The sequence below is a fragment of the Saccharomyces paradoxus genome, chromosome XIII (assembly GCF_002079055.1).
Source record: "Saccharomyces paradoxus chromosome XIII, complete sequence".
Classification (NCBI taxonomy): Eukaryota; Fungi; Ascomycota; class Saccharomycetes; order Saccharomycetales; family Saccharomycetaceae; genus Saccharomyces; species Saccharomyces paradoxus.
Genome location: NC_047499.1, coordinates 685,131 through 710,308, shown reverse-complemented (window position 1 = coordinate 710,308; position 25,178 = coordinate 685,131). Strand labels below are relative to the sequence as shown.

At 38.8% G+C, this 25,178-nt stretch overlaps 11 protein-coding genes across 11 annotated transcripts; 4 read left to right on the top strand and 7 right to left on the bottom strand.

Moving 5' to 3' along the window:
- Positions 1-28: 28 nt before the first annotated feature.
- Positions 29-1,444, bottom strand: UBP8 (ubiquitin-specific protease UBP8; the record flags this gene model as incomplete). The annotated part of the gene is made up of 1 exon (XM_033912635.1): positions 29-1,444. The coding sequence occupies one exon, from the start codon at positions 1,442-1,444 to the stop codon at positions 29-31; it is 1,416 nt and encodes a 471-aa protein (XP_033768526.1).
- Positions 1,445-1,854: 410 nt separating this feature from the next.
- FSH2 (putative serine hydrolase) lies at positions 1,855-2,526 on the top strand (the record flags this gene model as incomplete). The annotated part of the gene is made up of 1 exon (XM_033912634.1): positions 1,855-2,526. The coding sequence occupies one exon, from the start codon at positions 1,855-1,857 to the stop codon at positions 2,524-2,526; it is 672 nt and encodes a 223-aa protein (XP_033768525.1).
- Positions 2,527-2,711: 185 nt separating this feature from the next.
- FMP42 (Fmp42p) lies at positions 2,712-4,235 on the top strand (the record flags this gene model as incomplete). Its single annotated transcript, XM_033912633.1, has 1 exon — positions 2,712-4,235. The coding sequence occupies one exon, from the start codon at positions 2,712-2,714 to the stop codon at positions 4,233-4,235; it is 1,524 nt and encodes a 507-aa protein (XP_033768524.1).
- Positions 4,236-4,492: 257 nt separating this feature from the next.
- Positions 4,493-5,848, bottom strand: ERG8 (phosphomevalonate kinase; the record flags this gene model as incomplete). The annotated part of the gene is made up of 1 exon (XM_033912632.1): positions 4,493-5,848. One exon carries the CDS (start codon positions 5,846-5,848, stop codon positions 4,493-4,495), a length of 1,356 nt encoding a protein of 451 aa, XP_033768523.1.
- A 206-nt stretch (positions 5,849-6,054) lies between these two features.
- On the bottom strand, positions 6,055-11,133 carry ESC1 (Esc1p; the record flags this gene model as incomplete). The annotated part of the gene is made up of 1 exon (XM_033912631.1): positions 6,055-11,133. The coding sequence occupies one exon, from the start codon at positions 11,131-11,133 to the stop codon at positions 6,055-6,057; it is 5,079 nt and encodes a 1,692-aa protein (XP_033768522.1).
- Positions 11,134-11,389: 256 nt separating this feature from the next.
- TRS130 (transport protein particle complex II subunit TRS130) lies at positions 11,390-14,698 on the top strand (the record flags this gene model as incomplete). The annotated part of the gene is made up of 1 exon (XM_033912630.1): positions 11,390-14,698. The coding sequence occupies one exon, from the start codon at positions 11,390-11,392 to the stop codon at positions 14,696-14,698; it is 3,309 nt and encodes a 1,102-aa protein (XP_033768521.1).
- A 213-nt stretch (positions 14,699-14,911) lies between these two features.
- GUA1 (GMP synthase (glutamine-hydrolyzing)) lies at positions 14,912-16,489 on the bottom strand (the record flags this gene model as incomplete). The annotated part of the gene is made up of 1 exon (XM_033912629.1): positions 14,912-16,489. One exon carries the CDS (start codon positions 16,487-16,489, stop codon positions 14,912-14,914), a length of 1,578 nt encoding a protein of 525 aa, XP_033768520.1.
- Positions 16,490-17,253: 764 nt separating this feature from the next.
- On the top strand, positions 17,254-19,494 carry SKY1 (serine/threonine protein kinase SKY1; the record flags this gene model as incomplete). The annotated part of the gene is made up of 1 exon (XM_033912628.1): positions 17,254-19,494. The coding sequence occupies one exon, from the start codon at positions 17,254-17,256 to the stop codon at positions 19,492-19,494; it is 2,241 nt and encodes a 746-aa protein (XP_033768519.1).
- A 436-nt stretch (positions 19,495-19,930) lies between these two features.
- GAS3 (putative 1,3-beta-glucanosyltransferase) lies at positions 19,931-21,505 on the bottom strand (the record flags this gene model as incomplete). Its single annotated transcript, XM_033912627.1, has 1 exon — positions 19,931-21,505. One exon carries the CDS (start codon positions 21,503-21,505, stop codon positions 19,931-19,933), a length of 1,575 nt encoding a protein of 524 aa, XP_033768518.1.
- Positions 21,506-21,827: 322 nt separating this feature from the next.
- Positions 21,828-22,970, bottom strand: SCJ1 (Scj1p; the record flags this gene model as incomplete). The annotated part of the gene is made up of 1 exon (XM_033912626.1): positions 21,828-22,970. The coding sequence occupies one exon, from the start codon at positions 22,968-22,970 to the stop codon at positions 21,828-21,830; it is 1,143 nt and encodes a 380-aa protein (XP_033768517.1).
- Positions 22,971-23,169: 199 nt separating this feature from the next.
- CEF1 (Cef1p) lies at positions 23,170-24,939 on the bottom strand (the record flags this gene model as incomplete). Its single annotated transcript, XM_033912625.1, has 1 exon — positions 23,170-24,939. The coding sequence occupies one exon, from the start codon at positions 24,937-24,939 to the stop codon at positions 23,170-23,172; it is 1,770 nt and encodes a 589-aa protein (XP_033768516.1).
- Positions 24,940-25,178: the final 239 nt, after the last annotated feature.

Below are 25,178 nucleotides of genomic sequence, written 5' to 3'. Positions count from 1 at the left end.
TTATTATTGTTGAATGCTAGTTGCTAAATCAATTTACTTGACGAATGGTATAAAATAATAAATATGCTTGTTCCTGCAAAACCTCTGCTTGAGATATAGAGGAGACCATGGAATCATTGAATTTAAACCATTGTCCTCCAGAGATTTTACAAAATGCAATATAATGCCCCTCATTAACCGTCCCCTTGTGGGAAACAATACCGATTAATTCGTAAATAATGTCTGGCACCTTGCCATTTTCAGGATGCTTGTCGTTTTCTCCTGCTGAACAGTAACTTTTCATATTTAAGTAAGTCGGAAATTCAATAAAATCGTCTAGTTTTCTATTACTTCCATTAAGTAGGTGTTCAAATCTTTTCAATTGCAAAACTAAAACCGATGGCAATCTGTGTATACCTAGTTGTTTTATTGCATCTTGAGTACTGTTACACTCCCCACAATGATAGTTGAAATCCTTCAACTGTTCTTTTTTATGGAAACTGTCAAGACATTCATAAAGTTTTTTCTTATCCTTGATATCCAGAGAAAGGTCCATAAATGGATCGATGGTTGTCTTTGAATTATTTTGACAGCCTGGACACACAATAGAGCTTTGCAAGGAGCCTTCAAACACCGTATGTACTATGCAATCACATTGCTTATCATTTGCCCTGCTAACTTCCTTGGCGTTGGGTAAATCAAGGACATAGCTTTGGTGGATTTGGTTAATTATAAATTGCCAAAATTCATGAGCATCCTGTTGTGAGTACCCTGCTAAGTTTTGGTTAATTTTCCAGGCGCAAGTTAAAAGATATATAAAGCCAGTTTGTCGATTGGTGCCTGAAGATGACGAAGAAGGTTGCTTTATATCCAGGACTCCATAAAGTTCGTGAACAATTTTATCGAGGGCACATGAAAAACATTTATCAGGTGAACGCACTTTACAATTATTAGAATGAACTTGACTCATTGAGTGTCTAATAAAGTACGGGTTATGAATCAGACATTGAAGAATACTACTCATGAAACAAGTGGACCCCATGTTGATCAGGCCAGAAAGCCCATCTCTTCTTTCCATGCTAGGCACTATGGTCTTTGTGGAGACGTCGTCCCAATACTTCGCTAGGATAGCATCATTAATCAGATCAATATTGCCTAAATAGTCCTCGCATTTAAAGCAAAATAAAAGACCGTTATTTGAGTTGATACCAAATATGTGACCAATCTGTTTACTATGAGAGAGAAAATGAGAATGATTCCAACATCCGCAAAATCCACATTGCAGACACATAAAAGTTGCGCCAGAGTTGATTTCATGGCATGTACCACATTTCATGGTGTTCAAGAATTTTTCCTTGGGTATAGAATGATTTAATATATACCTGGCAGCATTGCACGTTTTTAAAACCCCATCTTTAGACTTTTCGTTTTGAAATACTTGTTGTATATGTGGACAAATACTCATAATTCTTTCTAACAAATAAAAAAACGCAAAGGCTTGAGTAAAGACGACGAGGACTAAAGCTATAGTTTCCCTTTTGATCCAATCAATAGTATCCAAAAACGTGACAGCTAGTTGAAGAAAATAGACAACTGGTCTTAAAAGAAAAAATTTAGTAATTCCCCGTAGAATATATTTTTAGAATTAATTAGGTCTACTAATATAACCCTTTTGCTATCACGACAGTTCTTGAGGCCATACAAAATATAAACTATAGATGCTTTTTACACAGTAAATCGAGGATTTTTTTTTTCACTTGAAAAATTACAAGAAAATCAAGAAAAAGTAATTACAGAGAATAAAGAAAAAAAAGGTATAAAGAAAAGAAAAGGATGAAATATGTCACAAGACTATAAGGTTTTATAGTGGCAATCATGACGAAGAATGTATTGATGTTACATGGGCTTGCACAGTCAGGTGACTACTTTGCCTCTAAGACAAAGGGGTTCCGTACTGAAATGGAAAAGTTAGGGTACAAACTCTACTATCCCACCGCACCAAATGAATTTCCCCCAGCTGATGTTCCTGACTTCTTAGGTGAGGTAATTGCTGATGCACCTGGTGACGGTGAGAACACCGGTGTGCTTGCATGGCTAGAAGATAATCCTTCCACCGGCGGCTACTTCATACCACAGACGACAATCGACTATTTACACAGCTATGTGCTCGAAAAGGGGCCTTTTGCGGGTATTGTAGGATTTAGTCAGGGCGCTGGTGTTGCTGGATATCTTGCAACAGACTTCAACGGTTTGTTGGGGATTACAGCAGAGGAACAGCCACCATTAGAGTTTTTCATGGCGTTCAGTGGCTTCAGGTTCCAACCACAACAGTATCAAGAACAGTATGACCTGCATCCAATATCGGTTCCATCTCTACATGTGCAAGGCGAACTCGACACTATCACAGAGCCGATCAAAGTGCAAGGCTTGTACAACTCTTGCACGGAAGACTCCCGCACTTTACTAATGCACTCCGGGGGCCACTTCGTACCTAATTCAAGAGGATTTTTGAGAAAAGTGGTCCAATGGCTCCAACAGTTGGCCTGAAACAACTATATATATAGCACATAATCTTCACAAACATATTTATACATAATCAACCATCACCGGGTAATAAAGCATCAAAAAGACTGCTGCTGATTCAATGCTTTATTAATGATAACGATAACGGTAGCAGTGACAGGTGTTATTTTATTTCTCATTAGGGCAGAATTGGGACAATAAAGACTGTAATGGCCACTACCAAAACATTACGATACGCACAGGTTGCCTGTGCTTGTGTATGGTGTCTTTTTTCTGCTGGTATTGTCTTTGGATTTGCTGCTTTGAAACCTATTCTAATTTCAGAGGGTGTATACCATGAATTATGCGATCCAAAGGATGGCGATGGATTGCTATGTACAGCACAAGATCTGAAATTGAACTTTATATTTGCTCTTAGTGCCACTGTGACGAATATCATGGCCCTTCCTGTTGGTAAGATTTTGGATATGTATGGACCTCGTGTCAGTGGGATAATAGGATCAGGTCTTCTATTCTTAGCGTGTGGTAATTTTATTTCTGCCAAGCATCTAGCATCCATTTGGGATCCATACCTTGTGGGTTATACGCTTTTGGCCATTGCAGGCCCATTCGTGTTCATTTCATGTTTTCAATTGGCCAATAGTTTCCCACAAAAGTCAGGAACCATATTGGCCCTATTAACAGGATCATTTGATTCGTCGTCTGCATTATTTTTGATTTATAGGCTCTTATATCAAAACTGGTATCCTAATTTACACGTCTCCAGATTTTTTACTCTTTATTTGATTGTTCCGTTGTTTATTCTTGCCTGTCAACTCACTATCATGCCGCATTCCTCCTACAAAACTGTCAATCACATTGCTAAGATTGCTGTAGAAGGTTTAGATGAAAATGGAAGACTCATCGAGGGCGATACAGGGTCCGGCATCATCCCTGATGAACAGGAACGTCAATCATTGATTGCAATCGAGAATGAGGAAGATACTCTACCTGATACCTCAACAAGACCGCAGAGGAGGAAATCTGTACTGGAAACTTACGTCGAAGATAAGTTACAGAAAAAATCAGGCGGTATATTCGGAGTCTTACATGGGAAATCGGCTTCAGAACAAATAAAGAGCCCATGGTTTTATTTAATGCTTTTATTCGCTCTTGTTGCCATGCTGAGAATAAACTATTTTATTGCTACTGTCAGAACACAAGAAGAATATCTATTAAATGATGCTGCATTAGCACTGAAATTGAACTCCATTTTCGATATGTTACTTCCACTTGGCGGTGTTGTTTCTATACCGTTCATTGGGCTGCTCTTGGACCATACAGATACCCTCTCTACCCTTACAATATTGTTTACAACTTCCATCGCTATAGGTATTTTTGGGTTGATTCCAAATTCATTCACTTGGAATTTAATAGGGATAGTACTTTTGGTAGTGTACAGACCATTCTATTACACTGTTGTTTCCGATTATTCTTCAAAGGTTTTTGGATTTGACACATTTGGTACTGTTTATGGATTATTATCTTGCATTTGTGGGATTTTCAACATGAGTCAAAACTTATTGGATAAATGGACACATACCACTTTCGATATGAATCCATTCCCTATAAATCTTATGCTGGTAATCCTCACTCTCTTTTTTTCACTAACTTTAACATTTTACATACGATCTCAAATTTTGCGTAAACCCAAGAATGGAAGAGCATTGCCCCCCAACTATCAAACTATTTAAATGTACTCTATCGAGCTCGTACACGCCTTATATTTATATTCTCGTGACTCAAACTTACATATCTAGACAGTTTATTTATCGTTTTAAGAACAGTTCAATCGTGTATTGCTTGTGCGCTTCAAACAAATCCTATCATACCGCCAAAAGAAACTCTTTCAAGTACAGTTGGAACGTGAATGGCTAAAAGTTGAGCGCTATCATTTTAATTTCACATTTATACACATGTCACATTGACTATTACTATTATCTACATCAGGTTATTTATCAAGATAAGTTTCCGGATCATTTTCTTTTCTAACACCCCAATCAGCTTGAAATACATCCAACCATTGTACCTTAGAAAATCTTTCGTCGTCAGCAGTTTGAGCTCTAAGATCAACGTCTTGTTTAGCAATTACTGCAATGGCGTCATAACCACCAGCACCAGGTATTAAACAAGTAAGAACTCCTTTCAAGATCTGACAATCGTCCAATAAGTTGGTTTGCACAGACGGTTCGATATCGGCCCCAGATTCCTTGGTTATCCTTCTGAAGCAACGTCTAATTGTGGCAACAGCATCTCTAACATTTGTGATCTCAGGATATTTTTGACAAGTAGAGTCATTTCTTTCAATAGACTCAAATAGTTGTTTACTATAATCGTCATGAGTCTCGAACAAAAGATCTAACCTAGATAGTCCATCCATGAACCTAGTATTTGCATGGTCTAGTTCTGTATATACTTCCAAGCTTTCTGGCAAGTGCGAATCATACCAATTTTTTACCTTCTGGACAAGTTTTACTGTTTCTGAGCCACTCTTAATATCGCCCATCCATAAAGTTAATCCTGAAGGTAGATGGTTACTTTTGATCGTGATATTCCAATCGGCCTCGTCAACCAAATGAACCAGTTTGTCAGTATAAGTAGCGCTTCCAATATCTGGCAAGTTAGAAATTAATGCGGGTGGAAATCTTCTATATCTTATAGATCCATACGCTGCAGCTGCTACATCAAACCCACTCCCGATTTTACCCTGAGCTTGACAATGAGCAACTTGTGATAAATTGTGAACCATCTTTCTGTATTTGTCCACATTGTTTGTCAGGTCTGATACGAAAAAGGAGGCCAATGCTGTAGTTAAAACTGTAACTAAACCTGCAGAGGAGCCCAACCCTGTTTTGGGAACTTCCTCAATCCTGTGCGAATGAAAACTCAATCTTCTGCTGCCGTGATTTTTGGTAACGCTATCCTCCTGAGAATGGTAGGCATCATCAGAAAAAATGTCAATAACGAACAAGTTTCGATTGGAGTAATCGTCCAAGTTAGGCTTAAAGTAGCTGAATACGTTAGCAATAACTTTTTCGATGAAAGGATTCTTGGATCCGCTTATTGAAACGGGAATGAAGCCTGTTTTAGGATTTATATGGTATAGCCACTCTCCATCTTTAAATTGTTTACTTTTCACACGCACTTCAAACACGTCTGATCTTTGCAACGAATCATAGGGATGGGCTACAGCATGCATCCTTGCCGATAATCCGACTACGAATGCTTCATATTTCGGATCTAAAACTAAGTATCCGCCAGCCAATAACGCTTTCCCTGGGGCACTGAAGGCTCTCAATTCTGACATTTCTCGAATCAGCCGATTGACCTATTAGAATGCCTTCAAAGATACTTTTTCACACCTTTTTGTTTTTCCATTATTTATATATTCTTCCTTTCAATTCGACATGACGTTAACTCCGCCTTAAAACCGAACTTTTTTCCAGTGAATCTCGTTTAGATAAACGCATCGCAATAATTATTACTGATTATATATTATTTCATACATTTTGTTTATTTGTTAACACTAGAATCCGTTTTTTTTCCACGGCTTCTTGGCTCGTGTCTTTTACGTCTTTTAGTATTTGATGCGGCAGAACTGCCTTCTGTGATTTTTCTTTTCCTTCTTCTGCTGTTATAGTTTCTTTTACGGCTTTTCTTCTTTGCTTTAGATTTGTCCTCTTCGCGGTTGATTTCCTCATCGTTATTACTCCCTAGGCCGCCTTTATCATTGAATAGTCCCTCATTCAGTTTCTGTTCTTCAGGTACTGGATTTGGAGGTATTTCTTCTTGTTCTTCTTTAACGTCTACCTCAATGGGTATATCCACTGCTTTGTGCTCAGACCCCTCCTCACCTTCATTTACCTTGATGTTAATGAAATTTTTATCGTTGCTGGATAAATCTTCTAACCTATCGTCCAAGACGGATGTCGCCGTAGTTTTATCATCTTTCCCCAAACTGGTGTTGGGCAGTTCATTATTAATTTCCATGGGGAGTTCATTTGGTGTGTCTGAGAATATTTCATACACTTCTGGTGAAGTTGGCACACCCTTTCCAGCAGATGCATTTTCCGAATTTGAATAGGTATGAGAACCTGTGCTTTCTTCCCTATCAGACGGAGGATCAGATGGAAGATCTGTAGATGGTATGGTTCCGCGTTGTCTTTCTTCATCATCGCTTTTACCAAAAACTGCTATTCCTGTAGGGACCTGTCTTTCCAATTCAAACAGCTCATCCTCTTCCGGCTCTGAATGTAGGTCTTCTATTGACCTCTCTTGTTTCTTTGAAAAATATTCTTCGTGCTCAGTGGATTGAATGCTAATATCCAACTCCGAAACGCTGTCTTCTTCGATGACTCCAACATGTTCCTCTTCGACGGGCCTTTCAAACGTGGGATCTTGTTCACGGCTTGTGTTTATTTCATTTCGTTTTTCTTGACTTGTGCCTCGGCTGGAGTCTTGAGTGAGCTTCTGAGAATAATTTTCGAGATCAATTAAGTTTTTTAAAAGTTGTTGTCTCTTAATATCATCTGGACCACTTACGTGGGTGTTTGCTGATGTTGCCTCTCCGTCTATGGGATCATCCTCTTCTTCTTCTTCCTCGCTGTGGTCGTTCTTCTCGCTATGCTGCTCGCATTGTAAATTTTCAACTAGTGACTCTTCTGATTTCTGCGAACTTTTTTTATCCTTCATTTGCTGTCCAAATATGTCAGAGTATTGGTCATATACTATGTCCTCTTCATTATTACCGTTTTCCACCGCGTCGATATTTATTACATTAAAGTTACCATTGCCACTAGGTGCTTTTGTAGTGACTCCTCCGAGTGTGACAACTTCATCTTCATCTCCGTCTTTATCTTCAATAATTATACTTTTCATATCATCGCACACATTAGTAGTGACTGAGTTTTCAAACATTTCTTCATTACCATCATCAATATCAGCAGAATCATCACTCTCAGAATCCATAACATCAATTTTTTTCACGAATGATTCGGCCAAGTCGACTACCTTACCCACACCTTTCACCATAGTTCCAAGAACACGAATCGGGGATGAAAAAATATTCGAGTGAGCAGATTCTGGCTTCAATGATTGCACAGATTCAAGTTCCGAACTGAAAGCCGGAATTTCTACTTTAACTTTTGCAGAAACCTCAGTGTTTTTCTCAACTTTACGACCTTGTTCTCGGTCAAGGCTGTGGGAAGCCTGGTTAACCACATCATGCATATTGGTATTGACTTTGTAGAGTGTTGTGCCTTCAATGGTAGTTGCTCTTCTTTTAGAGTACACTTTGTCGTTCATTTCTTCCACACATGGCTTTTCCAAGATCTCCGTATTATTTTCAATCAAAGTCTTACCAACTTTTTCGATAATGGAAATGTGTGCTTCGTCCGAATTTATATCCTCGATAATGTGTTTTCTTTCACCCTCTTCATATTTTGCTTCCGCCTCTCGATTGGTAACAGCGGGTATGTCTTTATTCTGAACATCTACAGATGAACAGACATTAGCTTCAAAGAGTATCTCGTCTTCGTGATTTATACTAACCGTTTCATTTTCCGGCTCTGGTAATCCAAAAGCATCTTTCCTCATACCTTTAGTTGTACTTTCTTTACTGTTTCCAGTGTAGCTTGATTCTGGATCCGCATAACCTTTTTCATATGGATCACCCACATGTTCTTCATCACATTTACGCTCTGAATCAACTACTCCATAACTTACTTCTAAGCTTGCAGCAGTTTCTTGAAGTAGACTATCCGGAGAGCTTCCCTCTTTATTTTGGTCTTCAAAAGTACCAGAATGAACCTTAACATTTGCAGGCCCCTTATTAAACGATTCTTCTCCAAGATCGCTATGTTTTACTTTCAATTCAGCAGATGAAGTGTCGGGACCATTGTTACTTTGTTGGTAATTGTCTGGAAAATCGGTTGCAAATGATCTTTGAGTTATACTACCATCTTCATTCTGTTTGCCATGTTTATCACCAGTTGAAATCTCAACTTTGTTCGTATCTTTTCCATGCAACCTTGAATACTCCTCCACATCTAAAGCAGGTTCGATAGTCTCTTGGAAGGAAGAATCTTCTGTAATATTTGTATAATTAATTGCCGAAAAGTACTTTTCATCCGCGTTATCTTCAGCTGACTTGTCAGCGGTAGTAGTCATGGTAGGAAAAACTTCATTTTGATTTTTATTTTCATTGTGTGCATTTTCATTTCCGGAACTAGCGTTTTTCGTCGTCTCATCAGAATTACTCATCTGGTCAATTTCCTCACCTATATGGAAAGCGTTCGGGCATCCAGATTTAGATGTCAAATAAGATTCTGTGGCTCCAGATTCTCCAACTTTTGCATCCTCTTCGATAAAGGCTGGGGCAAGGGCTGCTAAGGTTGATTTCAATAGTTCATGCTTCTTCTCGCAATCACCGTTCGAGGAATTGAATGGGTCATTCATAAATGGCGAAATGTACTCTACTTGTGGTGGCATGACAACTGCATTATCTTCGTAAGAAGTAGAACTATACACAGATCCAGAAATTACCACTTCATACGTCGAAATCGGTTTGGTTTCTAGAAGGGGAGTATTTGCGAGATTCTCTGATATAACATCAGCGTCATCAAGAGAATAATAGACACTGTCTTCATTTCCCATTGGTAAATCGTTAAATGTTGTATCTGTGGATAGTGGTAGCAACTTCTTTTCTGCGGGAGGGTCCCGTCCCGTTTCAGAAGCTTTCTCAACCTCTATTTCAACACAGGGTGGAGAATCATCTCGATCCACTTTTACATTTTCATTTCCGGTTTTACCCGTGAAGTCCTTTTCGGATAGTAATTGCTCTTCGAGTTCGTCTGAAGACCTGTCTGATACGTCAATTCTATTTGAATGCCCTGTATAAAATTCAGATTCCTTCTCTTCCTTTTGAGGACAATTCAAATTTTTACTCTGCTGAAATTGGAGCACAGCCCTTGCAGCGAGATTATATAAGTTGTCAGGTGAATCTCCGCGCAGATTACTTTCAATCCTGTTCCCAATTACCTCATAATCCTTGCCATCGACAGTATCTTTTTCTCTTCCTTTAGCAGAGTCCATGTCATTATTCAAAGAATTTTTTAAGTATTCATCTTCATTATTATTTTCGTAAAAATCTTTCACTGAAGTATTTTTGATACTGTCATTTTTTTCAGATTCCTCGCCACTTTCATGCTGTTCCATTTCGTCCTTAGTATCTATCTCGAAACTTTGATCTTCGCTTTCGCTGGTATTTTTGGTCTCTTCTAACGCACTTTCTTTTCCATTTGTCGCTTTATATTCAAAATCACCTTCATTTCCTCGTTCGCTTTCTTGTGCACTTTCTGATCCGCTATCTAATGATTCGATATTTTCTATCAATTCTTTATTATCCAATTCTTGTTCATTATGGCGTACACTTCCAGCGTTTGCTAAATAACTTTCAGCTTGACTTTCTTCATCCTCAGAGTCATCATCCACTGAAATATTTACTGGACCGGAATCAAACGTATCATTTTCCGAATATGTTTGATAAGTTTGTTGCTCATCAGGTTGATATTTTAGAGTCTTAGTATTATCTATTCTCGGCTGCATGTATTTTGAAAAATCTATCGAATGTTCCGTTCCTTCTTCCTCCTGACTTTCATCCTTTTCAGCACCGCTCTCCACATCATTGTCATCATCAGATTCCTTTTCTACCGTCTCTGAATAGTCCTGGTGGTCACTGGGATTAGAAAGCCTAGTTTGTGTAGCAGATTCCACATTCGGACGCATAGTTGTTTGTCCCTGCCCCATGTCCTCCATCTCAACTTGCTCTTCCTCATGCGCTTCATATTCATCTTCACTTGATATATCTTGTAGTGCTCCTTCTTCTGCATATTCTTCATCTGATAATATCACTATTGAAGCACTGCTTTGGTCGTCAGTATTCTCTTCTTCTCCGGACAAGTCGCTTTCATCGTTTTCGAGATCGAAGTCTTTGATTAAAGATTCTTTACCTTGTAGATCTTCATCCTCATCAGAGTCGATACTTGAGGGCGTCTTGTCATCAGCCTCCGGTAGAGGAGAACTTATAAAACTATCTAAGGGAATTTCATCATTATTTTGAAAAGAAGTATCTGTTCCATATTGGCTCTTCCTGAGATCGACTAGTCGCTGATGACTTTTACCGTTTCCAGTGTATTTATTCATTAAAGAGTCATGAAGCTGGAAACGTTGTCTTTCCTCCTCAAGTTCGCGCTCAAACAAAGCATCCTCCTTTTCTAGTGTAGTAAGTATACTTTTCCCCCTATTAATTAGAGAATCTACCCAGTTTAAAGCTTTCGCACTATCTTCATGAAGGGATTTATTATGAATATGGCTATTTCGCCTCGAAGAAATGGATTCACGTAAAGTAGGTTGTCGAGTAGGCTTTGCTACTTTGTGTTTATTACCATGGATACTTGAGTAGCTGTGTTCATCTTGTGTCTTAGAACCATCTTCAGCGTCAAGGAGAGATGATAGTATTTTCAGTTTCCTTCTTGGGGTCGTCAAATCAAGTCTATTTGTCCTTGAATTAAACGTTCCTTTTTTTTCTGACATTTTTTTCCAGTCCAACTCTATTGGTTGTTGTGCTTAACTCCTTGGTGAGTTTACAACGTGTTCAATGTTGTTTTAAGTAGAACTAAAGGCCTTCTCCCATTTTAAATTCCTTTGTTTTCACTTTTTGAGAACAGCTCGCGGAATGAACTGGAACATGAAATGATGAAAGGTGCAGGTTGGAAGTCTTTGAAATCAAGTGAAGTATAGAAGCGGTAAAAACAGTCGGTCAAGTTGACTTTACATGTTAATATAGTAAATGGATAAAGAAGTATATTGTGGATCGGTTCCCGTGAGCTATTTTGACCCTTTTGATTTATTTGAGAGTCTGAGGTCGGAGTTTCAGCAGATTTTACCGTTAGACAATATACATTGGAAAGCATTTGATGGAACTGTACGAACGGTCAACAAGCTGCCAATTGAACTAATCCCAGAAGATAGAGGGGAGGGAGACAAGTCCAATAATGAACAGCCGTTTATCAGATTCCTCATAGTGAATTGCATCTCTATCGACCAGTATAGGGCCAAAGTACGGCCTCTGGTGAGGCAGTGGCTACCAAGTCTAGAATCGGTATCTTCATTGACAGGAGAGAAAATGATTTACAAACCAATTATTTTATTGTATGCCAATTCTGAAGTGGTAGACTCTAATCTATTCAAATCGGTATCTCTAATGGAGAAATTTGGTAAAGACTTTCCGCATATACAAACTTTGGAGGTTCGATCGGTTTATAGATCTCCCAAGGATAGGCAGGAGTTTTGGAACCAATTTAGCCAACAGATAAAGGCTTCAGTGCTAAGCATTTTTCAAAAACGATTAACACATCTACAACATTCCTTGGCTAATTTACAAAAAGGAAATAACTTTGAGGAACAGCTTTTGACAAGGGAAAAATTGTATGAGTTATATGTAGTATTCAATATTTTGGAAGATGCAAGCCTGGAATTACAAAAAATCAAGAAAGAAATACTACACAGGAACATGAATATGCCGGATGGGAAACTTCAAGTACCTTTTGAATCATCTTCTAAATCAGATGAATCTTTAGGCTCCATAATAATCGAAGGTACTCTTGACAAGTTCCAATTGCATAGGTATTTTTTCATTAGAAGGTTAAGACTTTTAAGATTAGATGACCAAACATTGACCGCGTTTGTAGGAGCATTTCAACTAATCAAGAACTTTATTGAATCCATATCAATAGGATATAGAAAATCGGTTAGGTTATTGGAGTTTAAACACTATTTTCTGAATTCTATGCTGTCATATTTTCCATTTGAAAATGTCTCAAATCCGCTATTGTGCGAAATAAGAGCTGAGTTATTAATGTTGAAGCGCGACAACTGGGTGCAAGGTGTTATGGCGACAAGCGGTTATAGATTGATGGACAGATCATACCCTAATGCAGAAGTTTCATATAAATTTGATCTATTAAAAGAAACCTTTGTTGATGAAATTGTCTTCCAAGAAAACTTCCTTGGTCTTACCAAGGAAATTCTTTCTCTCTTTAACAAATGTGAAGGGAAGCGTCAAAGGATAGTAGATATTTTATCCATTGAAATTGGATTGCTCTATTATCAGGAAGAAAAATATGAGGAAGCCGTCTCGCTTTTTCTTTCATGTTATGAATACTATACTCAAACTAATTGGAATAACATTGGTTCAAAAATATTGCAAGTCTTTATTGATTCCTTGAGCCACTGCCCCGAGTTAGATGTCTTACAAATTGATGGAGAATCGGTTTCTGCATCCGCTGTTTTGAGTAATGCATTTCTCAATATACTTAAGTTATGCAAAGATAACGATAGCAAGGAAATTTGGTGGAAAAAGTTCATGGATTTGCAGATGAAAAATAGCATTTATTTGATTTATCCTTTGGATGGGTTATTCGAAGTAACGTTGAACCCTAAAGTTCATCTCGTGAGAGCAAATGTCAGTGGTATTGAAGTCAACTTGACAAGCTACGGATTTCCTGAAGACGTCAGTACAAAAACAATGAGATTGTCCTTGAAAAATACAGGGGGAGATGTCATAGTTTTTGAAGCTAGTGATTTTCTTTTGAAGAAAGGTGAAAACAAACCGATATTGGAGTGTAAAGATATCATGTACGGTGAATTTTCCCTCTTGTCTTTCGAAATTATTGTAGGGGGGATCACTTTCGTGAAGGATTTTTCGGAGAATCAAGATGGGATTATCGTGGTACCAGAAATATATTGTAAGGAAAGCACCAAGGTTCTGGTGAGACAGGCACATGATTTGAACTTGGGAGAATATGCGCTTGACTTGACGAGCATGCACTCTGACGTTTTAGAATCATTGCAAGTAGAGGTTGAGGTGCAAAAAAATGCTGGAAACATGAAAAATGTACCTGTTAGTTTCTCCATGAATGAGATCCAGGCAAGGAAGAGATATAATACTTTATTTGAGAATGTTAGACTAGAATACTATTTGTTGGATCAAATAACCGCCTTTGACTTAATAATCAAAACATCCTTTACCAAAAAAAATGATCAAGGCGCCTTCAGTGAGACTAAAAGAGTTCATGTTGAATGTTATTTACAACTATCTGTTTCCGTGGAAGACATTTTTAAAAAAGATATATTTTTTTTCAAATTTCTTCTAAACTCTTCGATTAGGGAAGAGCCGGTAATTTTGTACAGCTCACAACTATCAGCACCAGATACACGAAATGATTACAAAATATATGGTGACTATATCACCGCTACACCTGCGTTGGTTGCTTTTGATGGAAATGAGAGTTTCATTAACTGCTACGAAATCACAGCCAATAGTAACTTTGATTCAAAAGACATCTTTAATCTGAAAGTTAGATACAATACACTAAAAGAACAGCTTGATTGTTTTATTACAGACGCTGTACTTATCGAAGGTGATGTTGAGTGGTTTATTCACTTTGAGAAATGGAAAATATTCTGGGAATTGGAAATCTTGAAAAAGTTAAAATACGATTACGATGCATTCAAAGAAAACAGAATAATTAGGTTGTTGAAAGCTTCGATAGACCTGAATAAAACTAAGTCGCAGATACGAAAGTTATCCATTGAAAAAAAAGTCCTTGATAAAATGTTGATCTGCTTGAATAAACTGGGCAGAGGGATTGTAGTATGCAATACTGATATGGATGAATATGTGAGGAATCTGGTGCCGAAACAGTTGACTGTTCCGGTACAATTACCAGGTTTTGAACAATTCTTTCATGTACAATTCGAGTCAATGGAAATTAGATATGATGCACTACACGATACTATGGCTACCATAGGCAATCCGGTCCCCTATATTGTAATTGTGGAAAATCTTAGTGAACAATGGGGGCAAGACATTATAAATGATGGAGGATATATTTTTGAAATTTTGAGCAGTAATGAATGGTTAATTCATGGTCAAAAACGTTGTGCAATAAAAGAGAAAAGAATGGAGTTTGAAGTCCATTTGATTCCTTTAAAAAAGGGCTATTTAAATTTCCCTCACGTTGAAATTACCAACATAAATGGTAAAAGTTGTAGAGTTGACCATTCCAACGCATTTGAGTCAATTTTGATATTTTAGAACAACATTTTTTAAAAAGCTCTATGGAGAGAAGCATATATACGCATGTACAAGATTGTACGACCAAATTTTTTTTTTCACACTCTACCTACATTTTTTTGGCTGTTATGTGCAAAAAGCATGCTTTAATATTTGAACGTAGATGAATTATATTTGTACTATAGACTTATATATATATATACATATGTATAAAAATGTTGGAAGAGAAATGAATCATTCCCATTCAACGGTTGCAGGAGGTTTAGAAGTTATATCGTAAGTGACCCTAGCAACACCATCGACTTCATTGACAATTCTTGAGGCGACTTTCTTCAAGAAGCTGTGTTCGAAAGGGAACCAGTCAGCAGTCATGAAATCGGTAGTTTCAATGGCTCTCAAGGCAATAACTTGATCATAGGTTCTTTGGTCACCCATCACACCAACAGATTTCACAGGCAACAAACAGGCAAAGGCTTGGGAAATTTGGTTGTATAGACCGGCCTTCTTGATTTCTTCAATGTAAATGTTATCAGCTTTTCTTGCTATTTCAACTTGTTCCTTAGTAACTTCACCTAGAACACGGATGGCAATACCTGGACCAGGGAAAGGATGTCTCCAGACCAGATCATGAGGGATTCCTAATAATTCACCTAGATGTCTAACTTCATCTTTAAACAGTTCTCTCAATGGTTCAATCAACTTTAACTTCATGTTTTCTAGTAAACCACCGACATTGTGATGGGTTTTAATGGTTTGAGAAGGACCTTTGAAAGAAATGGACTCGATGACATCTGGATAAAGGGTACCTTGTAACAAGAACTGAATTTCCTTACCATCTTTTGGCTTGATCTTTTCGGCTTCTCTTTCAAAGACATGAATAAATGTGTTACCGATGATCTTTCTCTTCTTTTCTGGGTCAGTGACACCCTTTAATTTACCCAAAAATTCTTCGGAAGCATCGACAACCATCAAGTTGATACCTAACCCTTCAACAAGAGTCTTTTTAACGTTAGCAGCTTCGTTCAATCTCAAAACACCGTTATCAACCAGGATGGCATGGAATCTATCACCGATAGCTTCTGTCATCAATTTGGAAGCAACAGTGGAATCAACACCACCGGAAACAGCACCAATGACCTCAGCAGTTGGACCGACCAACTTTCTAATTCTGTTTATTTCAGTGTCGATAAAGTTTTCCATAGTCCAATTTTGCTTGGCGTGACACAAATCAACAGCAAAGTTTTTCAAAAGAGTCTTACCTTGGGTAGAATGTGTAACTTCTGGGTGGAATTGGATACCATAGATTGGCTTGGTTTCGTGGACAATACCACAGTATGGGGAGTTATCGGAGGTGGCAATGGTCTTGTAACCAGTTGGCAAACCGTGCAATTTATCGCCGTGAGACATCCAGACTGTGGAGTCGTTCATACCCTTGAATAGAGGGTTGGAATCGTCAATCACCTTTAAAGTAGCAGGACCGTACTCTCTCTTGTCACCACGACCAACTTGTTTACCATTAATCCAAGCCAATTCCTGCATACCGTAACAGATACCCAGGATTGGAACGTTCAAATCAAAGATAGCATGGTCTACGTGAGGAGCGTCTTCAGCGTACACGGAGTATGGACCACCAGAAAGAATGACACCTTTTGGAGTCCAGCCCAATTCAGAGATCTTCTGAGTGCATGGCAACATCTCAGCATAGATGTTGAACTCTCTCAATCTTCTGGTAATCAAATGAGAGTATTGAGAACCAAAGTCTAAGACTAAGATAGTGTCAAACATGTTAGAAACTTGTTCACCGGCAGCCATTGTGAATGTTGATGTCGTTAGTTTATTTTAGAATATAGATGAAACCTACCAAAAGACCCAGGGAATTCAACTACAACGAACGCAAGCAAAATAGACACTATAATGACCGGAACTGTAACTTAACTAATGCTTTATAATAGTGAAATAAAAATGAAACTGAAAAAAATGATAAAAAAAAGAAATTTTTTCCTCGATGCTCATCGCCAAAGAAGAAAAAAAAGAAAATTTTCATTTCCTACAAGCAGGAAAAAGAAATGACGGCATAAAAAGAGTCAAAATATCGGGAAACCAAGCCATTTCAGCAGAGTGAGAACATCAGAACATATACGCATCTACTCCGTCACGAATAAGTAAGCCGATCACTCGATAACCTTGTTTCTACACAGTTGAACATTATTGAAGAGTTTATTGGGGACCATCTCGTATTTGTATCACTATTCACGTATCTCCACGTGACAAAACATCGTTACGGACGATTCTATATTATTTCCGGAAATTTTTCTAATTTCTTTTTCTATTTTTCTAAAGCTTATCGTCTAGTTATTTATTTGAGAGAGAGTATGCAATGAGCGTGGGCTCTGAAAGAGCTATAGAGAAGTGACGGGGTATAGAAGGTCTATTCGTAGCTGGCAAGTGGATATAAATTGGAAAACTGATTTAGAATTGTTACCTGACGCCGAGAAATAAGTTTGGTTTTTGGTACAAATATACACCCCCTTTTGAGGTTGAAGAGAAAGAGTAGAGAAGAAGAAGTGTAGAAGCTAATGGGTTCATCGATTAACTATCCTGGGTTTGTAGCTAAAAGCGCTCATTTGGCTGGCTCTACGGATGCAAGCATTTCGTGCGAGGAAACAGCAAGCTCGCAGGAAGCGAAGAAGAATTTCTTTCAGAGAGATTATAACATGATGAAGAAGGCACCCGCTCCAACGAAGTCTAAACTGTCTTTAGCCCTACAAACTTCCAAATCATCGTCTACTGCCAATGGGACTGTGCAAGAAGGTATTTCCTCGAAGACAGAAGATCTTTCTACAAATAGCGCCAAGAAGAAACAAGGCAGTGACATTGAATCGCATGTATCAATCCAATCGGATTCGGGCCCACATTCAGACTCAGATTCGGATTCAGATTCCTCCATCTCATCTTGTGACGAAAGAAACGAAGAGTCTTTGAAAGATTACAGGCCGGGTGGGTACCACCCCGCATTTAAAGGCGAGCCCTATAAGGATTCACGCTACATTTTAGTAAGAAAACTGGGATGGGGCCACTTCTCTACCGTTTGGCTGGCGAAAGATACGCTAAACAATACGCATGTTGCTATGAAGATTGTTCGGAGTGACAAAGTTTACACTGAAGCTGCTGAAGATGAAATTAAGCTCTTGCAAAGGGTGAACGATGCTGATAATACAAAGGAGGATTCCATAGGAGCTAATCATATTTTAAAGTTATTAGATCATTTTAATCATAAGGGCCCTAATGGTGTTCATGTGGTTATGGTATTTGAAGTCCTCGGTGAGAACTTACTAGCTTTGATCAAGAAATATGAACATAGGGGCATTCCACTAATATATGTCAAGCAAATATCAAAGCAGTTATTGCTTGGTCTTGATTACATGCATAGGCGGTGTGGTATTATACACACAGACATTAAACCAGAAAACGTGTTGATGGAGATTGGAGATGTGGAGGGTATCGTCCAGATGGTCGAGGCACTGGATAAACAGAAAAGAGAAGCAAAAAGGTTGCAGAGGCATGTTTCACGATCTTCTGATGCTACCACGAATGATAGTAGTGATGAGAAGTGGGCGGAATGCCAAACAAGTGTGCCCTCCGACTCAAACTCAAACTCCAAATCTCGTTCTATTGAGAAGGACTTGTCTAAAAGGTCATGCTTTAGAAGGCCAAGACGTCATACAATCATCACAGGGTCGCAGCCATTACCTTCCCCCATTAGTTCATCAAATTTCTTTGAAATGAGAGCGCACTTTTGTGGCAGTAGTCACAATAGCTTTTCATCCGTATCTGGGAATAGGAATATACCATCTTCCGTCAATAATAATAGTATTAGTAATGGCATCGGCATTAAGAATAACAACAACAATTTCTTAAATTCAATACCACATTCTGTGACAAGGATGTTCGTAAATGAAAACAGTAACGATAACAATAACAATGATAGTAATAATAACAATAATGATTATATTAACAAAAATAATAGCAACAAAAACAACAGTGATCATGATGATATAATGAACACACCATTGCATGAAGAGCAGCTGGCAGACTCTTTATCTACATTTGATATTTCCAACATATCACAAAGCTCCGTCACAAACGGTCCATATATATCCAATACTATGGATTCAAATTCAAACGTTAGTTCCAATATTAACTCTCCAGAAAACTTGATCCAGATCAAAATTGCTGATTTAGGTAATGCTTGTTGGTATGACGAACACTATACTAATTCCATACAGACAAGAGAATACAGGTCACCAGAGGTGTTACTAGGTGCACCGTGGGGTTGTGGTGCGGATATATGGTCTACTGGTTGTCTAATTTTTGAATTGATCACCGGTGATTTTCTTTTTGAACCGGATGAAGGCCATTCTTACACTAAGGATGATGACCATATCGCACAGATCATTGAGTTATTGGGGGAATTACCATCATACCTTTTGAGGAACGGCAAATATACAAGAACTTTCTTCAACTCAAGAGGGCTTTTAAGAAATATTTCGAAATTGAAATTCTGGCCCTTGAAAGATGTTTTAACTGAGAAATACAAATTCTCTAGGGATGAAGCGAAGGAGATATCTGACTTTTTGACGCCTATGTTACAGCTGGACCCAAGGAAAAGAGCTGATGCAGGCGGCTTAGTTAACCACCCATGGCTCAAAGATACTTTAGGTATGGAAGAAATTCGGGTACCTGATAGAGAGTTGTATGGAAGTGGTTCCGATATTCCCGGATGGTTTGATGAAGTTCACGATAATAAAAGGCATTGATTATGTTTATACCTTTACTTTCCCTTACCTTTTACTTGTCTTTTTTTCTGTTCAACCGCTTTTTTGCATTCTTTTAATTCTCCGCTCAGTTGTCTATTTTTCAGTAGTTTTTTTTTTTGCAATTTTTTTACTGAAGTAAATTTGTAACACCTAGTATAATATTCTGAAATAACAACAAAAAATTATAGTGTTTTGCCTCTGATTGTCCACTGCTACCTCTAAATATATACTCAACTTTTTTTACGTTTTTTTAAACACGGTTTGATTATTCACTAGTGGAGATGATAGATGTCTTGCTTAAGCGCTTTTTTAATGAAAAGTTTAGTATTTAGAACATATAATTGTTTCTACATATGTTGAGATAAAAGAACACAGAAAAATAAAACGGTTGAAAACGAAAATAACTCCATGGATGTTTCAAAAGTTCATGGACATCTTATAAAAGAGCAGAAATTAAACCCGCAAATAATGCAACGTATCCGGATTGATCAAAGGAAACATTAACGATATTGCCAACGCCTTTACTTTTGGAACTGCTTGAAGTTGAAGATGAACCGGTGCTTGAAGTTGAACTGGCACTCGAGGTTGAACTGGCGCTTGAAGTAACAGAGTGAGAAGATGATTGAGATGTGGAGGCTGACTTGGCGACCGCTGTGGCTGTGACGTCTAGTTCGTTTAGTGCATTAGCCTTGTCATAGGAAATAGTGGCTGAGACGGTGTCATCTTTATTGTTTTTAATTGTAAAGTTAAAAGTAGTTGGAACAGCATAATCACTTAAAATTTTACCGGTGTTGGTACCATTAACACCATATTTAATCATGTTGGCAATCTCTGCTGGCTGAGAAGGTAAAGTGAAATTATTTGTTCCAAAGCCAGAATAGATTTTAGTGATGGCACTATTATCACACTTGTAGATAGAATCTGAAGAAAGTTCGCTTTCTTTTGTCGTTGGCAATGAAATGTTCTTCAATTGTGATTCTAAATTAACGAAATCGTCCTTATAAGTTAAGGAGCCGCTATCATCAAGTTTAACCAACCCATAATTATTAGCTTCTTCGGTGTATTCATAGACCAACCCGCCCGAGAAGACGTTCTTCAAACCACCATACAAACCTTCAGAAACTTCGTCAAAAGTTCTTGGCGTATTTGTGTTGCAACCATACTCTGAGAAGATTAATGGAATGACAGCATCTTCGAAAGTTGAGTTTAGCTTGTCGTAGCCGGAAGATTCCCAATTAGAGGTGCCGGAGCACCATTCATAAGTGTTTAGGCCGAAGAAATCAGACCTAGAGATGTCCAAATCATCATTGACTTTATTTCCATCTAACGAATTACATTGTAAGTACTTGAAAGTTGCTAATCTTAAATCGGTATTGTCAGCAGCGGAGTATCCGACTGGGATACTTCTGTTTGCGTGCTTTGAAATATACTGTTTCATATCTCTTTGAACTGCGCGAATGTATGGAGGATCGATTTTTGCATAGTCGCTTTGATCATTTATGACTTCGTTACCAGAAAAAAATCCTAGCACGTTAGGATAGTTCTTGAAAGCGTCAATAAATTTGAAGACTCTTGACAAATACAAAGAGTCGTACGTACCAGATGGGTCAGCACGGTTTAAACTCTCACCGTAATTACCACTGTTAACATCCAAAATAGCATAGATACCAGCGTTATTGAAGATGGTCATGCACTTATCATGATTTAGATCAGGGTTCAAGGAGTATATTCTCACTGTGTTGACGCCGAGTTGCTGGAAGGTGTAGGCGTCTCTTGCACACACTTCAGGGTCAGAAAGAATATCTGTATCAGAATCAGCATCGTAGCCGGATGATCCTCCCGGCTGATAATCAACACCTTTCACAAAGAAAACTTCGTTATCGGATTCGCTATTTGTGGCAGAAGAAGGTTTAATGAACCTATAGTTTTTGATATGGATGGGAAGCATGGCACTCACCAAAGATGGGGTAGCAGCTAACGCTGCAAGTAATATACTTTTAGATAGTTGCATCGTCAGTTCAACGACTTTAAGTCTCTAATCTTTGAGAGACCGAAACAGGAAAGAGTAAAACACAGAAACAATAGATGTTCTGTATTATATAAGAACAATATATGAGTGTTGTCTATTTTCATTTTCTTTGTTTATTTATTTATTTTTCATCCTTTTTGATAGAAAGCGCGCGAAAAAAATTCTCGAACAAATCTGAAATTTACTGGCGATGGTTTTTTTCTTGCTTTTCTTAATTGATATTGAAGCCAATGGCCATTAGCAGATGCAGAGGACCGGTTGTCTATCTATATATGTGTGTGTGCGTACGTAGGAATTTATCTGTCTACAACTCATCTTTGAGCATACCTTGCTCACGTTTGAGAGTCCTTGGCATGATAACTACGTAGTCTATGTACAAATCGCCGTGACCCTTGGTACTCTTGGGCATGCCAAATCCCTTCACAACTTCAACTTCGCCATTGGAGACAACCATGTGAGGGGGTCTGGATAAGTTAACGGGCTTGTTCTCATCAAAGAATTCTATCGTTCTCTGCCATCCACCGTATAGTGCTTCCTCAGCAGAAAGAACCTCTGTTCTGTACAGATTGTCGCCTCTTCTTCTGTAACCCATGTTTTCTGTATCCTTTTCCTTGAATTCTATGATCAAATCACCTGCGTCAAAGTCTGGCCCTTTTTCAGCCTCGCCGGCTCTTGTGTCCATGTAGTTTCTTGGTGCGCCCGGTGGAATGTCAACGTGGAAGAACTTGTTCTTCTTGGTAACCTTTTTGCCGTGACACGTCTTACACTCGTTCTTAATTACTTGTCCTGTACCACCACACCTACCACACATCTGCTGGATCTGCTGCGTCATAATACCCATGCGCAGCACCTGTATTATAACCCCACGACCTTGACAATCGGGACATTGAGCCAACTTACCGTCTGCAGAGCCACTACCATGGCAGGCATCACATTCGTCATTTAAGTTTAAGGTAAACTCGATCGAGGTCCCGGAATAAAACTGCTTTAAGGATAGTTTTTCCTGGACCTTGATCATTGGACCGCGCTGTCTCTGTCTCTGGCCAAACCCACCGCCGGAACCTCCGTGACCACCTTGGAACATACGCTCGAATATGTCAAACGGATCGTGGAATCCACCTGCGCCGGGGCCTCCTGCACCGCCACCACCACCACCACCACCACCATTCTTGACAGCATCTGCACCAAACTGGTCATAAATCTTCTTTTTTTCAGGATCACTTAATATATCGTATGCCTCGCCGACCTCAATAAACTTGTGATGGGCTTCTTCACTCCCAGCATTTTTATCCGGATGGTACTTCTTGGACAATTGTCTGTATGCTGATTTGATCTCCTTCTCAGTGGCATCTTTGTCTATCTCCAGTATTGCATAATAATCCTGCGCCAAAATTAGCGGCAACAGCAGTAAAGATAGTATCAAACGTATATATAATCTTGCGATCATTGCTCTCGATCTTCTCACCAGCAAATGCACACTCTCCTGGCCCACCTATTATGCTTTGTCAATTCTATGTCTTATTATTACCATCGCCGGTTTGCCAATGAGGCCAACTTGGCAAGAAAAGGTATCCCCTCCGGGTAATTTAATGTTACTAATTCCCTACGTCTTATTTCATAAAGCTTATACTAATGGTATACTAATGCTATATGGAAGAGGAATCCAACACGTCTTGAAGACGTTTTTTGCGACTCTCAAGTGTTCGTGCCTCCTGCTGGTAGGCGTAGTAATCAGCGTAGTATTTCCGTTGCCCTTCAATTAAGGCGGGCAGGCTGTGATGGCAGAGGGTGCTGCACAAATTGTTATTCTGTAGTTCCAGCGGTTTCACATGTTGTAGTTTGCTCTGTAACAGTTCGATGGACTCCACCTTTGACTGGATTGATTCCAGAATAACCTGACTTGGAGGCATCGTTCGTTTGAGTTGTATTTTCGTGGGCGTGCCCGCTTGGATTATATGCTGCATACGCGATTCCACCTCTTTCAGGAAATCTGCCGTGGCTTCTGGTACCATGTGAGTTTCCTTATTTATAGCGTTTGCGACTAACAAGTTGTACTTATGGTCTGTTACTGACTGCGGGTTGCTTTTGAATTCTGGTATGGGTAGTGCTGTGTTAGGTAATGGCACGGCTACTAATGACACGAGTGGTGTATTTTTTTGAGATAGTGGTTTTATGGAGTTATATTCTTCATTCATCGCTCTTTCATTTTCAATTTCTTTTTGGTATTCTGCTATTTCTGCGTCTTCTTCTTCCTCGTCTTCACTCAATACAATCTCGAAATTGTTCTTGGGACTCGGTAAAGATGCAAACATTTGCACTAAAAACTTTCGTATGTATGTTTTTAGCTTTTTATTACTTTTTGTGTTACTGCGTTCATTATCTTCTTGGGCGGGTTCGTGGGGAGGCAGTTCGTTTGGTGTCAACACAGTGCCTGTTGCTTGTGCCTGGATAAGCTTTCGTCTTTTGCTTTCTAGCTCGTTCTTATAGGTCACTTTTCCCTGTTTCGTCCCCGGTGCAGATAGTATAAGTTTTGGTTTCTTATACTCATCCGTCAATACATTGGATTCACCCAGTACTGCTTTCTCAAGATATTCGTTCTCGTCGCGTTTTCTTTTCTTGTCCTTGTATTTTTTACTTGACTTGCCCTCATCACCATTCAAACCTTTTCTGTTGACTTTTCTCTCAAACTGCTCAAAATTTTTTTTTATCTGACGGTCTTCAACGGATATGTCATATATGCCGGGCATGGGAGCTTGCTCATATACGACATCTTCATTGTAATCGATGTCGGTGCCATATTTTCTCTTCGGTTTCTTAATGGCGACATTTATCCCTGCCTGCTTCAGTTCTCGTCTCTTTTGTAATTCAGCAATTCGTTTTGATTCTTCGAGCATCCGCTCTCTTATCTTTCTTGTAGCCTTCTTACCTTGGGTATTTAACAGACGAGCTCTGGCTTCAGCAAGCATTTCTTTTTCCTCGTCTTCCAAATCACCATTGTCTGGTCGAGCCATTTGAGTTTCTGCGTTAGGATTGATGTCTCCGACTTTCAAGTCTGTAGATCCTGTGCTTAATGCAGCTTTACCGCTGTCTTCACCTTCTAATAGCCTATTATACCTTTCGACGCAGACCTGTGCGGGCCTGGCCATCATATCAGCAATGGTCCTCCATTGATTAGGCAATTCTCTTGCAAGATCCAAAAGTTTGGCGTCTTCCTCCTTGGAAAACTCTGTGAAGTTCAAGTTTGGATTTAAATATTCATTCCACCTTAATTCACTCTGCCTGGCAGTTTTTTTTTGCAAAAGGGATGCTACTTTGCTCCACTGATGAGTTCCATATTTTTGTACGGCTGCTTTAAGAATCTGGTCCTCCACATTCGTCCATACACCCCCTTTTACGTATATTGGTACCGGGGCCATCTTGAAACACTAGTATAGTCCCCCTATAGATGTTTTTCTTCCTCTTCTTTACTGTAATCCCGTCTTCCTTGCTATATATGCTTTTTTGTCATAATAGTTCATAACATTATTTTTTATTAAACTTGAACCCCGGCAAAAAGAAGAGGAAGAAAAATTTGTTCGAACTATTACGAAGGCAATCGTTTTGTTGAAAAAAGCCAGGCTACCAGGATAATTGAAAGTATTGCTAGCGAGCCTGC